At 43.4% G+C, this 17,338-nt stretch overlaps 1 protein-coding gene across 3 annotated transcripts in view; it reads left to right on the top strand.

The window, feature by feature from the left end:
- Positions 1–3,292: 3,292 nt before the first annotated feature.
- The window catches only part of LOC117411388 (sorting nexin-9-like), a 227,263-nt gene continuing 213,217 nt past the window's right edge, over positions 3,293–17,338 (top strand). For 2 of the 3 annotated variants that reach the window (XM_059025354.1, XM_034921779.2), the window contains exon 1: positions 3,293–3,618. In XM_059025354.1, coding sequence (XP_058881337.1) covers positions 3,610–3,618 — 9 coding nt within the window. In that variant the 5' untranslated portion in view covers positions 3,293–3,609. The remainder of the gene's footprint in view (positions 3,619–17,338) is intronic. The other variant, XM_034921780.2, reaches the window with a different exon arrangement.

The raw sequence follows: 17,338 nt of genomic DNA, 5'->3' as shown, positions 1-17,338 counted from the left end.
AAACAAGAAAAACATGTGCTTTTTAAAATTTATTTTGGAAGCAACATTGTAATATTCCTGGCAATGTATAAAGTTTATTTCTCTCTAGTATTTATTTATTTTTTTTTTTATAGGAGTTGAGATCCTATTAATGTTTCAATAAAAGCATTTAAAAAAGTACAGTCTGCCATAGAAGAAACTCAGGAGGTCGTTGACAATTTTTTTGTATGTATAAAAGATCTGCCCTTTTTATATTGCTATGCTTAAGTAGCTATTCATTCTAAAGCACAAATAAAACATTTGCTTTTCGTGTTGTCATTTTATATGCGTGCGTATATATAAAATACATAAAATAACATAATACTAACAAATACAACTGAGATATGTAAATATACATAAAAAAGTGAATAGAAATATAAAAAATGTATTTAAAATTAAAACCAGTCATCAAGCAGAGAATGCAATGCATTCATCTCAAACATTGGTTTATATTTATCTGGGGACACGTACAAGAATCACGTGAGTGTTATTTATATGACACACGCATAATATTGTTGTGTTATATGATTGCTAATTACATTTGTAGAAGAACTCCAATTCTCTGGCTCTGTTTTTGCATTGAGTCTTTAAGACGCAATGTTTGATGTGGTTAACGCAATGCTTGATGGGTTATAAAAAGAAAATCTCTACTGCAGAAGTGGGCATGAAGTGTAGTGCTTGTACACTTCGGGAACACCCACTTGAAGGCCACGTCGAAGGGAGCATTTATAGGAGGCTGTGTGGTCCAGTGGTTAAAGAAACAGGTTTGTAACCAGAAGGTTCCCGGTTTAAATCCCACCTCAGCCACTGACTCATTGTGTGACCCTGAGCAAGTCACAACCTCCTTGTGCTCTGTCTTTCAGGTGAGATGTAGTTGTAAGTGACTCTGCAGCTGATGCATAGTTCACACACCCTAGTCTCTGTAAGTTGCCTTGGATAAAGGCGTCTGCTAAATAAACAAATAATTTTATGTTCGCTATGGATTGGAACACCCCTTAACATGGCCGCCACCCCATGAATTGGAACACAGCCTAAATGTGTAGCAGCAGTTACCAGTCCCAGCAGTGTAAGGCAACTTAAGTAGCAGTGAACCAAATGCAAACCAATAAAGGTATGAACCGATCTACTTATTAATATTGATGTTATATTCTTGTCCTTTTAAAATCACATATTTCCGACAGTGTGAATATGGTCATTTTAGGTTGCTGTGGTTTTGCTGGGAGACAATTAGTTTTAATCTTTGAAATAATGCGGAGCACAAAAAGGCAATTTGGTTATGAGGCAGCTGATGAGCCAGTGGCTGATGCCATGAAGAGGCTAGAAACAGCCTTCTTCAATGTTGTGGTGGACTGCGGCATCTAGTCTTTGGAGGACTGGTTCAAGTCACTGGGGGAAGTAAGAGACAAGTTTGGAGTGCTTCTGAACTTCCATCATCTTGATGCCAGGATACTCAGAGACCAGTGTGAGCTGCTTGGGCACACGCTCACCTGTGAAGAAGAGGCTGACCTTGACTGGAGAGAGCTGGCCAGGAGATGCAGCAGAGCCTTCCAGACCTTCCTAAAGCAGAGATGACAGCAATGGAGCTGCTTACCTTCATCCACCACAATGAGCTGTGTGAGTTGCAGAGATGACAGCAATGGAGCTGCTTACTTTCATCCACCACAATGAGCTGTGTGAGTTGCAGAGATGACAGCAATGGAGCTGCTTACTTTCATCCACCAAAATGAGCTGTGTGAGTTGTCCCCAAATCTTTGGATAGCTCTGAGAATAGCCTGTACTCTCCCAGTGACAGTGGCATCAGCAGAGCGGAGCTTCTCTAAGCTCAAAATGATAAAGACCTACCTGAGGTCCTCCATGGCACAAGAACGCCTGAGTGGACTGGCAATCATCAGCATCAACCACCAGGTTGGCAGCCAGCTCTCTTATGATGAGGTGATACATTACTTTGCCTCCAAGAAGGCAAGAAGACAGGAGTTCTATGGGAAAAATAGCTGGATGAAGGAGATGGCTATGGTAAATTGATTACCATTTAAATTGTCACTTTTTTTTATCTGTCACGATATTTATTGTTTTTTATTTTCAATTTGCACTTTATCTGGGGGTATTTTCATTATATAAACATTTTTATTTAACTATTATTGTTTGTTTGCACTTTGCACCTGCCTGATTTCAGGGCAATTTCAATGTTAATTTAAAGTCATTATTAAGTGTGATTTTGATATATTTATACTTTTAAACTATTAAGCTTTTAATAGCTTTTTTGTTCTGCCTTGTCAGTTCTTCAGTTCAGTGTTTGTATAGTGTTACAGTTTCTGACCTTCAGTGCCATCTAGTGGGCAAATATCATAATGCATTGTGGTGTTCCAATTGTGTTCCAGACATTGTTTTTTTTCACTGCCTTTTGTTAATAAAATATGATGTTGCTGCTAACAGGTCCCTCTTTAGCCATTACATGTTTATTTGTACATTCTATGTATGCTCGTACATATGTGTGCTCATACAAACGTTTACAGACAGTAGGCTTAAGCCTATGTTGGTTTGATGTCGTGCCAAGTGGAGTGGGCTACGGGGGGGGGGAATCAAATCCTGCTTACGGCCCCCAATACAGGCTAGAAACGGCCCTGCATGGGCATTTGCTCTAGACTGGCAAATTATTCACACTTGTGTTTTGTTTACCATGCCAGTTTTTTTAAAACTAAACTGTTTTTAAACTGAAAATAACCTGCGCATTTACTGCGTCAATAACATTGCAGTATTTGTAATGTAGTTATGTTTTAAAAGAGCAACATGCGTATATCATTATTATGAGATTTAGCAGACGCCTTTATCCAAGGCGACTTACAGAGACTAGGGTGTGTGAACTATTCATCAGCTGCAGAGTCACTTATAATACAATTACGTCTCACCCGAAAGACGGAGCACAAGGAGGTTAAGTGACTTGCTCAGGGTCACATAATGAGTCAGTGGCTGAGCCGGGATTTGAACCGGGGACGTTCTGTTTACAAGCCCTTTTCTTTAACCACTGGACCACACAGCCTCCTAATAAATACCTACCAATAAATAGACTACAGTAAAAAAAAAAAAAAAAAAACACAACATTGGGTTATTACAAAGGTACATGCATCACTTTGTATGTTATTGAACATTAATACTTCAAAAGAAATGCAAATGTGAATACAACCATTACAAAATATAAAGAACCGTTAACTGTAATGGGAGGAGGCAGTATGACATGTCATAATACATAAATATCTTGGTATGCGTCCAGAATATTTCCGTTTTGTTCACTCCATGCAAGAGATCGTTGTAGCCTATTAAGAGTATAACCCACTGGAGTCCTGAGGGCTAGCCGACTGTAAGTCATCGTTAGTCGCTCGGAAGTATACTGTGACAGAAATCGTGTAAAACTGTTTTTGTTTTCTTCTTCTCAGGTCAAAGGGCAGTCTGTATTTAGTGGTGTATTAAAATTAGTTCACCAGCACTCTGCAAGCGAAGAACTGGCTTGGTTTAGCTGCGAGAGGCTGCAAAGAATATCGGATTGAACCTGAGGAACTAAAAACTTAAAAGCAACTATTTTTAGATGCCACAATAATGACTAAGGTAAGATTCAGTTTCATCGTTTGTTTGTAATAGTGTGTCCGTTCTTTTATATGTGAACATACGGTTGTCTAGAATGCTGAAGAAAAAAAATACCGTCTCTGTACTGAAAAGGAAAATTGCCCATTCAGCTTTGTAGGAAACGTAACAACAGCGAGCCTCTGATTTCAAAACATTAGACGAGTATATATAACACTGACATCAAAACATGCTGCTTTGTTATTTTTGATATATGTTATAATATTTTTAGTCTGAAAGTCTTGTGACTCCATTTTACTGCCCTTCGACTGCGGGTCATCAAACGCAAAGGATTTTGGGACTTGCAGTTTTAAAGGGAAATAAACTTTGTTATTATAGTTCGGGTATAGTTAACGAGACTGGTGTCAGTTCAATGCCAATTTATTTTGAACTGAGATTTAATAATAATTCTGTATCCCTAGTCAAAAAACCCCAATTGGTTTTCCCATTAAAAAAAAAATCCACAGGAAATCCAATAGAAAAATCCTTTAGGGTTTTGGAGCTTTTACAATAGGATTTCCTTGTAGGAAATCCAGTAGGATTCGTATGGGTTCTCTGTAGGAGCAGATTGTGGATATATTAGAAAAATGAATCTGTTAAATGTATTTCGATATGAAAGCAATGCTGATTACATTTGTAGTGGGGAATATTGTAAATCTATCCCTCAGTTCAGTGTAATTTCCTTTGAATGGAACTGTGGTGGAGTACTCACATTCAAATCATATATGCATATTCTTTGTGGTTGATTCAGTGTGTGATTAATGAATGTGTGATTCATTTCAAGCATTGTGTCAACATTTCTAAAATTGTGTAAATGACATTGAACAAAAAATGTGTCAAATGGGTGCACCCACAAACTAAAAAAAAACAACTACATGTGTTTCACAAGTAATATTTGAAGTATACCTATCGTCTGTTCTTGTGTGATGCAGTGGCTCGATGTGTGCTTCAGGGCATCCAACAGTTCAATGGAGCTGCAGCTATTGCTTAAACAAAGGCATCGTAGTGCCTAAAGGAAGAGGGTTCACTAGGGGTTATCCACCAGAAGAAGCTGCAAAAAGAACCCATGACCATCTTATAGAACAGGGGTACTCAATTATTTTAAATTAAAAGAACGCTGATATTAATATAATGTTCGGCTTGGAGAACGAATTTCCGCACACATAATGTGATATGCAGATACTTAAGACAGGAAACACTTTAACTGCATGTGTTGTAAGCCTGACTGACAATTTTAGTCGACAATACAGTCACCATACTCATTGCTAAGTTTTGCACACAGCACATCTTGGTGGATCGTGGAGTGATTAGATGTCTGTCGTGGTCAGGTTCTGTCCGCTGCGCTACCATTTTGCAAAGTGAAGTTAAGTACACACGAGTAGTACAGTGCGGTACCATGTGCGCTTCCCCCGAGTCCACAGTACCAACAGTAACACAAATACACGTTGACTCACATGTGTTTTTAAAAAGAGCATCATATTGTATGTTTTACGGGTAATATTGAGAGGAATGGTAGTTCCTCGCGCCAAGTTATCAGCGAGAACTGCCAGAGACTCTATACAGCACGGATAGTTACGTGTTTTCAGGGTATTGGCGCAGCAAAAGTAAATCAACCAAAAGCACCATTTCACTTTTAATTTGTAGTTCCCAACACTCTTAGGTGAAATGTAGAAACAAACTCAATACCTGTCATACAATAAGAGAAATAAGTCGCCAAAGTAAGATAAAAATGTCCCTTTTTTGTTTTAGTTTTTTGTTTTGCAGATTTTTAGACCCTATATAGGCACTTTTATCCACGCATAAGTATATTACAGGATATCTGAGTTTAATGACAATTATCTTGTTTTGTCAATATGGACATATACTAGGGAATGCATTTATTTGGACGTCTGTATCAATTATATTAAACGATTTATTGACATTTAAAAATGGGCTAGTTGCACGTATCGCACGCAAAAAAATAAATAAATAAAAAATAAAAAAAGACCCCAGGGAGTTTCATCCACGCATATGTTTATTATAGGACACCCGAGTTCCGAGTTTATACCAGGGAACGCACTTATATATATATATAATTAATCATGTAAATATAAAAAAAAATGTCTGGCATGCGTGTTATTTGATGAAACTATAACCTTCAGTTCCCTTTCAAGTCGAAGACAACCACCAACATTAAGTATGGGATATTCCCTGCCCTAGAGGTAGGTGATACTGAGCTCTCTATATCAGAGCTGCCGAAGGCCCCTTCCTGTGATGACGCACTCGGTCCCGCCTACCGAGGATATAAAACCGTCACTCACTGGAAGATCTTCCGAGTGTGTGTCGGAAGCCAATTCCACCCCATTGCCTAGCTCGGTCTCGGCTCTTATGGAATGTGCTGCAGCGTTCCTGCAGGTTCCCTGGACACCGGCGGCACAGCTGCACCTCTCCGTGTTCCGGACGCAGGTGCTGGCTCCCCGCCCGCAGTGTTTCCCAGCCTTCCCAGACTTTGTGGAGGAAGTGCGCACCTCCTGGGATAGACCAGCTTCGGCCCCTAGTATCTCCAAGCAGGCTACACCGGTCTCCTCCTTGGAGGGCGCGGATAAGCTTGGCCTGGCGGGGTTTCCACCAGTAGACTCCACTATCGCAGCCTTGGTGAGTGCCCCGCCGGTGGGGGGGCTCACTAGAGACCCAATGTGTCCTAACCCTCAGTGCAGGGTGACAGAGATGCATCTAAAGCGAGCGTACGCAGCAGGGGCGCAGGCAACCCGCTTGGCTAACACAGCGAGTATGCTGACTGCATATGTGGATGGAGTGTTGCGCGAGGCCCCGCTCCCGGAGCCGGTGGCTTCGGAGCTGCGTCTCCTGTCAGATGCACTGCTGCAGATCTCCGGCCTGCAGGGGCAAGCCCTGGGCCGAAACCTGGCGGGCTTAGTTGTGGCGCGTAGATAGCTGTGGCTGTCACAGGCCAGGGTCCCTGACGCAGATAAAGCTGCGCTGCTGGATGCGCCCATAGCCCCGGGGCATATGTTTGGGCCAGCTGTGGAAGAGATTCTGCAGAAATCTCTTCGAGACCGAGAGGCTTCCTGTCATGTGGCTGCGCGTTCCGGCGTGGAATAGGTCGAGCCGTTGGCGGGCTCCCAAGACTCGAACTGTCACCAGAACGGTTCCAGTCCCCACAGCCCCACGGGGTGAACTAAGGCATCGCCTTCAGGGTAACAAAGCCCAACCAGCAGGTAAAGGAAACGCAGGCCGTGGTCAATCCACGTACCAGCGTCTCAGGGGTCGTCCTCAGGGCCAGCTCGTTACATAAGAACGTTACGCGCTCACCCCAAACTGCTCAGCCCCAGCCCCAGCCCCAGCAGGGCCCCTGAAGGCTGGCGGCCTCAGACCCCCTTTTCGGCACAACAGCTGCAATACTGGCGCGCTTGCACCACGGATACCTGGGTGCTCGCTACCGTGCAAACCGGCTATGCGCTTCAGTTTCACTCGGGACCTCCTCCCTTTCGGGGTGTTATAAACACCTCCGTAACAGACCCCTTGCAAGCCTCGGTACTTCAAGAAGAAGTCGCCGCCTTGCTGCGCAAGCAGGCCATTCGTCGAGTAGACCCAGTCTCCCAGTAGGAGGGGTACTACTTGAGATACTTTCTGGTACCCAAAAGAGATGGAGGGGTTTGCCCCATCTTAGATCTGAGGCTCTTGAATGGGTTTCTGAAAGAAAGGAGGTTCCGAATGCTGACACACCGTCACATCCTCCAGTCTGTCCGGCCGGGTGACTGGTTCACTGTGGACTTGCGGGACGCATACTTTCATATCCCCATTCGTCCAGAGCACAGGAGATACCTGCGGTTTTCTCCTGTCGAGTTTGCTGTTCTGCCGTTCGGGCTCTCACTAGCTCTGCGTACGTTTTCAAAGTGCGTAGACGCTGTACTGGCTTCCGTGTGCCTGCAAGGGATCAGGGTCTTGAATTCAACGACTTGTTGATTTGTTCCCAGTCTGGAGAGGGAGCTCTAGCCCACACGCCAATTGTGACGGAGCATCTGGTCAGGCTGGGCTTAGCCTTGAACGATGCAAAGAGTCGGCTCGCAGCAGTGCAATGCACCACTGTGACAGAGCGGTTGCAGTACTGACGTCCCGGACCAGGAAGAAGCAATACAAAAACAAAGGCAAAGGTAGGTAGGGAAAACGAGACGCGTTTGCGCTCGGGTTTTAATAATAAATCAAACAATAAACAAAACACTCTATAACAAACAAAAGGGCTCGATGGCCAACTGTGGCAAAGCACCCCGCCCCTGTGTGCATTTGTGTTATGTGTTGTATGTTGCGTGTGTAAATGTTGGTGTATAGATTGGTACACGGGATATAAACGGGTCTGTGTTTCACGTGTATTTAAAGTGTAGATTTGTATTTAGGCACGAGGAGAGCACAAATCACTTCACGTGCTGGTTAAATGTAATATGTGAGCACGGGGTTGCACAGAATTAATTCACGTGCTGGGATTCAAGTGAATAATTAATTAGTAATTGAATCCCAGCACAATAGTATATATAGACGCACATTTCTTGCACTCAGGGTTGGGTGTTCGAGAGTGGAGAACGGGTGAGAGAGAAGGAGAACGTAAAAGTAGTAAAAATAATATCTAGAAGTGTTTGTACTCACCGTGTTTGTTTGTCTCTCCGTGCACCGTTTGTCTGTGTAGTCCGTTTTGTTTGTCTATTTATTTTGGCGTGTAGTGCCGTGTCCAGTGTTTTTGTCTGTTCCAACCTTTTATTTTCTGTTCTGTTTATTAAATGCTGAACGCGATCACGCGTTCAGCCTCACCAAAAAACCCCATCTCTCTGTCGTTTGTGTTCCTGTTTCTGGTCTGACGCCACCCACTCCGGCCGTCTTTGTGACACCAACCAAAAAGACAAACACAAAACAGGCTTTAAACAAACCAAAAAGAACCACTCACACTCTCTCACACTCACACACTCACACACACACACACACACACACACACACACACACACACACACACACACACACACACACACACACACACACACACACACACACACACGTCGTCTCACAGTTTCAAACACTCTCCTCCTTACAAACACTCACCTCTAACAAACACTCTCCCCCTAACAAACCCAACCACTCCCTTTTATACAGGTGCCTGGGCTAATTGGGCAATTCGCACCTCATTAGCCCAGGCACATTCCACACATTCCTCACACATAAATTCACTGAACCACACCCCAAACTCACTCACATCCACTCTAAACAATACAAAAAACACAGAACCACCACAAAATAGGCTGCACCCCATCACAACCACGTATTTGGGGCTCCAGCTGGACTCCAATGCAATGCGTGTATACCTGTCGGACGACAGGATAGCAGCTATTCAAGATTGCCTCTCCCTGTTTCGACAGGGATCAAAGGTAACCCTCAGGTTGTGGCTCAATGCATTTCATCTCAATGCCAAACGCGACAAACACAGCAGGTTGACTGTGTCTCGCACATGCTCAGCGGCCCTACGCTGGTGGAGGGCTCCCTCTCACCTGCGCAGAGGGGTGCAAATGGGAGTAATATTAAATCGCCAAGTGGCGACAACAGATGCCTCCAGCCAGGGCTGGGGAGCAGTCTGGCAGGGCAGGGGAGTCAGCAGATCCTGGCTGGACCGCTGGGCACCCCTGCATGTGAACATGCTGGAATTGCGGGTGGTGTTCCTGGTTCTCCAGCACTTTCTTCCAGTGCTGAGTGGTGCACATCTGCTGATCTGAATGGACAGCACAACAGTAATGGCGTATATCAACCACCAGGGAGGCCTTCGGTCTTCGGGGTTACATCGCATATCCTTCAGGCTGTTAGTATGGGCCCAAGCCAACCTGCTGTCCCTGCGGGCGACGCACATTCCGGGAGTCGTGAACTTGGCAGCGGATCTACTCTCCAGGAGAGGTCCGCATCCGTCAGAGTGGCGTCTCCACCCCCAGACGGTGGAGCGCATTTGGGAACAGTTCGGGAAGGAACAGGTTGAACTGTTCGCTTCGGCAGAGACGACACATTGCCCCCTATGGTACACCCTCCATCGCTCAGGCGGTCCACTAGGCGTAGACGCCCTAGCGCACATTTGGCCCAAAGCGTTTTTGTACGCTTTTCCTCCTATACCGTTGCTCCCGGCTTTCCTGGAGAAAGTCCGGTCAGAGAAAGCGTCAGTTCTTCTAGTGGCCCTCAGGTGGCCCAGGAGGATATGATTTGCGACCCTGTGCCAGCTGCTGGACGGCCAGCCTTGGGAGATCCCGCTTCGCCTGGATCTCCTCACTCAAGCACAGGGCTCCCTTTGGCACCCGGATTCGGGCAGGTTCCAGTTGTGGGTCTGGCCCCTGAAAGGGACAGCTGGCTAGCCCTGGGGCTGTCGGACGCGGTTGTGAGCACGATGCAGAATGCTAGGGCAGACTCCACTAGGTCAGTTTATACCTACAAGTGGAAGTGTTTTCAAGCCTGGTGTCTGGCTAGGAGCCATGACCCAGTTACTTGCCTGATGCCAGTTATATTGCAGTTCCTGCAGGAACTGTTTGATGCTGGAAGGTTTCCTTCCACGCTGAAAGTGTATCTGGCATATCTGCTTGTCATACCCCCGTAGATTCTAGGTCTCCAGGTGCGCACTTTTTGGCTATGTGCTTTCTTAAAGGCACACAAAGATTACATCCTCCTAGGAGGACTGTTCTTCCTGAGGGGAGCCTTAACATTGTACTGGAGGCTCTTACAAAGGCCCCGTTTGAGCCTTTAGACTCCATAGAGCTGAAGTACCTGTCTATGAAGACAGCCTTCCTTTTGGCTGTCACCTCTGCTAAGTGGATCAGTGAGCTGCAGGCGCTGTCTGTGCACAGCTCCTGCAAGCGTGTGTGGGATGATGGAAGCAGAGTTTCATTGCGCACCAACCCTGCTTTCCTCCCCAAGGTGATCACAGCTTTTCATGTTAACCAATCTGTGGAACTGGAGTCTTTTCACCCGCCTCCGTTTACTTCACAGGAGGATGAGAAACTAAATTTCCTCTGCCCAGTGCAGGCATTGAGGTTTTATGTACTTAAGATGAAAGCTTTGCGTAAATCGGATCAGCTTTTTGTTTGTTATGGTACACGGACCTTGGGACAGCCCCCTCTAAGCAGTGTCTGTCGCACTGGATTGCAGACATGGTGTCGACTGCATATGATGGTGCTGGATTACCCCCACCTGGTAGAGTAGCTGCGCATTCGACTAGAGGGTTGGCTACATCGTGGGCCCTTTTTAGGGACGCTTCGATGTCTGAGATTTGTGCTGCGGCTGGCTGGGCTACGCTGCATACTTTCACCAGATTCTACTGCATTAATGTTGTAGATCCAGCTGTGCCATCTGTGGGCACAAGGGTCCTTGAGGGTGTAAGTTCACGCCGCTAACCTTTAGACAGCGCTTGTGCATCCCTCATATGCTGCCGTTCCTTCTCCCTCGCGACGGCTCTGGTATACATTATCCCATACTTAATGTTGGTGGTCGTCTCCCTGAAAGAGAAGACGACCGCCAACCATGAGGTCGCTCTGGTCGCCCTCACGGGTTCGGTGGAAAAAGAGGCAGATCTTCTGGTGAGTGACGGTTTTATACCCTCGGTAGGCGGGACTGAGTGCTTCATCACAGGAAGGGGCCTTCGGCAGCTCTGATATAGAGAGCTCAGTATTACCTACATCTAGGGCAGGGAATATCCCATACTTAATGTTGGTGGTCGTCTTCTCTTTCAGGGAACCAGGGTTACGGTAAGTAACCTAACGTTTGCAAGCGTGTTGTGTTATACTGTCAGTGCTACACAATTAGTTGAGAAAACAAGCAGTATTTTGAAAGATGAAGTCAGCCAGCTGAGAATTCTCAGGACTCTGTTATTATTTTTTACATTCAGGAGATTTTGGAGATTGTTTTGAGTCATCATCATCATTCTGAGATTTTGATCTTGATCTTTGAAAAATGTTGGTTTCCTGTCAGTGTAACCCTCATTGTGGTCCCTATTGGCGCAAGGAAGTACGGTTCCTCGATACTGGTTGATGAGAGTAACGCTATTTGTGGTCCCCACTGGATAAAGAGGAATGTTAATTTCTGAGAATTAGCTATGCTGAAGGATAGCCTATATATTTGGTAAAAGTAAAACAAATAAATAAATACATTAATAAACACTGAAATAAATGAATACATAAATCAAGACATTTCTTTCTTTATCTGTCTTGATATTTATTTATTTTTTAGTGTAAATGATCTTTTGCTTAATGCTGATGCTGCTGTGCCCTCTGTCCTTGTCTGCTTTTGATACCATAGATCATAGCATTCTTCTTGTCCGCCTTCAGAAATATGCTGGGATCTCTGGAATCTATCTCTCCTGCCTGTCCTCTTACCTATCTGGACTCATGCAGTCTGTTTTCTATGATGGAAGCAGTGGTGATGCAAACCTGGTCACTGGCGGTGTTCCTCAAGGGTCTGTTCTTGGGCCTCTTCTCTTTAACATCTACATGCTTCCCTTGGGTCACCTCAACTACCAAAAATTAGAGCCTGGATGTCCCTCTGCCATGGTCCAGCTCTCAGCTTGCATCCAAGACATCGAGGCCTGGATGTCTGCCAATTTTTTTTTAGCTCAACACTAACAAATCTGAACTTATTCTAGTAGGATCGAAAACTCAACTCAAGAATCTCAATATTGCTTCCTTGAACCTTGGAAGCTGTCTGCTGCTGCCTTCCCCCACTGTACAAAGCCTTGGTGTACTTCTGGATAGAAATCTCTCCTTTGATGCCCAAATCTACTCTGTAGTCAAATCCTCCTTCTACCACCTCCGAAACATCTCAAAGGTCCGTCCCTAACTTTCCCTCCCGGATGCAGACATACTCTGTCATGCATTCATCTCCTCTCGAGTCGTCTACTGCAACTCTCTATGGTGGTCTTCCATCATGCGCCATAAACTGATTGCAGCTGGTTCAAAATGCCGCTGCTAGGATCCTTACTAGATGTAAAAAACATGATCACATTACCCCGTCTTGCCCAGCTGCACTGGCTACCTGTAAAGTTCAGGATTACTTTCACAATGCTCCTGCTTGCCTACAAGACCCTTGCCGACAGGTCCAGAGTATCTCTCCAACCTGCTGACCGGCTATGTCCCTGCACACAAGCTGAGGTCCTCTGACTCTGGCCTGTTTGTTATACCCAAACAAAAGTGCACCACACTCGGAGAGTGCTGTTTTAGCTTCATGGCCCTGACTCACTGGAACTCTCTCCCAGCTTTAGTGTGTGCAGCTCCCACAGTCGCTCGCTTCAAATCAACTCTCAAGACCCACTTGTTCTCGCTTGCTTTCAGTGCTCTTTAAGCTTGATATCTGTTATTAGCTGTTGTCTAAATTGCTATTTCAGGTTTTTCACTCCATCTTATTCGTATGATTCTGTATGACACACACATCCACAATGTTTAGAATTCACATCCTAGCCCTGTAATTAATGTAATATGCCTGTAGTTAATGTATTTGCATTGTAAATGCCTGTTTTTAATGTATTTGCATTTTTTTTACTGTTTGTATTTAATGTACTATGCCCTGTATTTCACTGTATTTAATGTATTACGCATTGTTCCTCATTATCTGGTAAAGCGCTTTGTGATGGTGGTCCATTATGAAAGGCGCTATATAAATAAATATTGACTGATTGATTGATTGATTGATTGATTATCTGTAAACAAGTTCCTGTGATGTTTTGTTTCTGATTTTGACTCTGCCAGTCTGCTGTAAACTGTATCCACCCTTTAGACACTAAATCAGGAAGTGAACGTCAGTCCCTCCCCTATCCATTGATGTGTGTTTCAAGTCTATACTGCAAAGTACAGTGGCCCTGCAAGTCAGCAAAACAAAGTGCTTTTTTTATCGTGTTTACACGATATGTATGCTCGTATGCTCGTATTAACACAATCCCGGTCCTTAAAGGGTTAATAAAAGCAAAAGCATGGTATTATTATTATTACTATTAATAGCCAGAGTCTAGGGATTATGAAGAGAAAAAATCCCTAAATCCTAGGATTGGGAAAAGTGTCCATAATTGGATTCCCTACTCCAGACCTATTGTGTGTTCATATTGTAATGTTGAGCGCAAAGAGAACACATCTCCACAAAAAACGAAATGGACCTGTTAGTGAAATGGAAAAAAATCTACAAATATTATTTAACATTTCACAGGGCCAAAAAACATTAAGAAACATGGAAAGAAATAACTAACAAAATTGATTCAATGGGACATTGACACTTGACATTTAAAAAAAATGGCATGCCTTAGGAGGATTACAAAAAACAAGCAGCAGAAAAAAAAAAAAAACAGGACAAACTGAATGTGATGTGTTAAACGTAACACAGACCCTGGGACCCTGAGCAAAAACAAACCAAAATGTAGATCTAAAAGAAAGGGTTCCCAAAAACGGAAAGCATAAATAAAACTAAGCTTGTTTCTATATACCATGGTAAATTTGCACAGTAATTGTCCAGTTTATCATGTGTAACACAGCAGGGAGGGGGTTAAAGCCTCCCTGAGTGGAAAACATGTGTGGAATGCACATTTGTTTAGTTTAATTGTTTTGGTTTATTGTTTCATTGATTTGCTAATTGTTATTATTAATTATCCCCTGCACCTGGTAGCTATTGTTAAATTAAAACCAGGTGCAGGGTATTTAAGAGAGGCAGCTAGTCTGCTCAAGGCTGCTGAGGAGAAGGAGGCAGGAAGGTGTGCTCTGCTTCCTGGCAGTCATGAGTTAAAAAGTAAGTGCTGTATGAAACCAGTGTGTTTTGTAAGGACGGGGAAACAGCGTAGCTGTCCCGTGTTAGCCAGGGTGTTCCTGTGTGTTAGTTAGTGCTCGTACAGAGCTAGGTGTTTATTTTGTGTGTTTTGTTTGATTTTTTGTGTTTATTAAAAATAGCGCACCAGCGCTTAAAATCCATTTCTGTCGTGTTGGGTCTATTTTTAAAGGGGCAACGAACCCGAGTGGGTGGAGATCTTTTACACATGTTTGTACTTGTCTGTACCCTAACCATGTTTCCCTATGTTTTCAGTGCTTTAAGAATATCACAGAAAAAAATTGTTTGAGTCTATGTATATTTTAGTTGTGTAAAAGAAATAAGTACAGTACATACAGTAGGCTACGCAAGTAAATACTTTTCGTCGTATTTCAGTTGTCTACGCACTACATAATTAATTACTGATAAGAAAAGATTTCAGTTTAATCAAAGAACTTTGCAATGATTTGTTTCTGTGTTTTCCCTTCCATTATTAAAGTGAAGTTTAAAATAAAGCACCTTAAAATATAAAAGAAATCAAAACAAAACGTATTTATTGCCACTGTTATTTAATATAGACTGTTAATAAATGCATTTTTTTGGTTTATTTTATATTTTCAGGTGCTTTATTTTAAAACAACTAAAAGCCAGGAAATGTTTAAACAGGAAGTTGCACATACAAACAGCTAGTTGAATCTGCACCAGTGAGAGGCATGTGTAAAACAACAGATACAAGCTGAAGTCGTAAATCAGGAAAAAATGATCATACTTCAAGGGTAAGCGCGAAACTTTGATATTATAATGAGATTCGTACATTTGCATACGAATGTAGTTTGAAATGAATAGTCGTAACTAAACTACCACAGCAGGGATGAAACTAAGTTACAGGAGTGAAAATTACTTTACTACATCACGGGTAGGTCTACGAAGTCACAGAAACCTACGAAATCAGAAACGCAACACGATTGGACAACATTCACAAACACACTGTGGTCACGACTCAATCACACACCCCCGCCCCACAGGTGCACTCACATGCTTAGGCACTCAGGACATTGACAAAACATGGAACAGCGACACAAAACGATACAACACAACACTTGGTACAGATCGCTACAATATCATACAGTGAGTGCCCATCAACAAGCTTTATGTTACAGCTGATTAACATGAACTACTGCACTAAACACTAACATGTAAGCATTTTGCTAAAAGTCATTTTTGACTGCCTGATATAAATATCCCCTTTCTACTTTAGACGAATTAGCTTTTGGAAATATTCACTTCAAAACAATCTGCTTATTCTGGCTGGATTTGATACCGCACAAGACACACATAGCATTTTACATTGTGTGATCCTGATGCGAGTGGTGTGGTGTAATAAGTGACTGTCCAGACAGTATTTCTCCCAAAAACATCTGTGTTTATTTAAACAGAAACAAAAGACCCGCCCCTCTACCAGCAATGGTATCGGGGGTACACGGCGGGCTTGAAAACCCAAACAAAATACACAATAAATCCACGTCCACTGTGCACTGTATAGTGCCCTTCAAATCCAGGGAATCGTGGTGAGTGTTTGTGCTTACACAGCTCCTGGGACCCTACTCCTCCTTTGCAAGAAACAAACAAACACGTAACAAAACAAAACAAACAATGCTCCAGCCATAGGTTTCGTTCTCAGCGGAAGAGGCCGTACTCACGTAGCTGCGTCCCCTTTATACTACCCAACTCCTCCCTGCAATCAGCTGGCGCCACTGTTTAACCAATCACTGCCTGACCCGCAGCTGATTGCATGGGTATTGTTTTGCGTATTTGTGCAGTTACGCGCTTCCTCCAAGATGGACGACTTCCTGTTTCTGCCCACCGTCGAGGCGACCCGTCTATGGGGAAGAGTACAACCAAACTTACACAGTGCCCTTTCTGGGAGGGAGGGAGATTTACAGCTCTTATTCTTTCTGTCTTTATCACACATTGTCCCAGCTCAACTGTTCAGTGATACATTTCGAGTTCAATAAAAAAATAAAAGCATACCTGTAACTGTAAAAAAATATCTGTTTTCTCTCTACACTTCTTTTGTTGAGAATTGCTTTTTGATTTTGTTTTAAATTGCAACCTTAGTTTTGTTTTTCAGAAGCATAACCTGCAAAACAGAAAAAACTTTATGAGCAAAACATGTGCTGAGAAATATATTATTCAGAAAATATATGTACCGTACATAAAAAAAAAAACGTGATGTGTAATTGCATAAACAGTTCTACAGTACATTATTTCTGGTTACGTGCACACTCTCAATTGCCATGGTGCTGATCCCAGAGATTACTGGGTAGAACAGAACCGTTATTTGTTTTTGAATACAGTACTACAGGGGTTGGCAATTAAATTTCACGGTGGGCCAAATGACCTGCGGGCAGCTGCAGAGCGGGCCACATCCATCCCATCCCATCCCATCCCATCCCCCCGCCGCAAAAATGAGCTCTACAAATATGTTGCTGTATGGCGGATGGCATAGAGAACACATACTGAACAATTTCAATGTAATTCGACCTATCATTCATATCAAGTCCAGGGCGCACAGCACATTTGTATAACCTATGTAAAGTTGTGCCTGCATGCACCCTGGATCATATGAGCTTTAACTACATTCCCCGCGGCAATGCTGCATCAGTAATCTTTACCTGCTTATACAATCAGTAAAAATAATATGGCATACATATCAGTAAAAATAATATGGCATCTGTGTTGCATCTACTAAGAGACAAATTAGTTTACTTTAACATTCCAATATGTTGAAAGTGAAATGTACCTCAAAATGTCAGCTGGTGCCCCCCCACATTTGTCAAGTGGTTTTGAGTGACATATTGTGCGATTTGGTATTTCAACAAAATAATGAAGGGTACGTACATTTTTGGAGGATTCACTA

This window comes from Acipenser ruthenus, chromosome 6 (assembly GCF_902713425.1).
Source record: "Acipenser ruthenus chromosome 6, fAciRut3.2 maternal haplotype, whole genome shotgun sequence".
Lineage (NCBI taxonomy): Eukaryota > Metazoa > Chordata > Actinopteri > Acipenseriformes > Acipenseridae > Acipenser > Acipenser ruthenus.
Note: the sequence above shows the minus strand (reverse complement) of the source record. Positions and strands in the feature narration are given on the sequence as shown.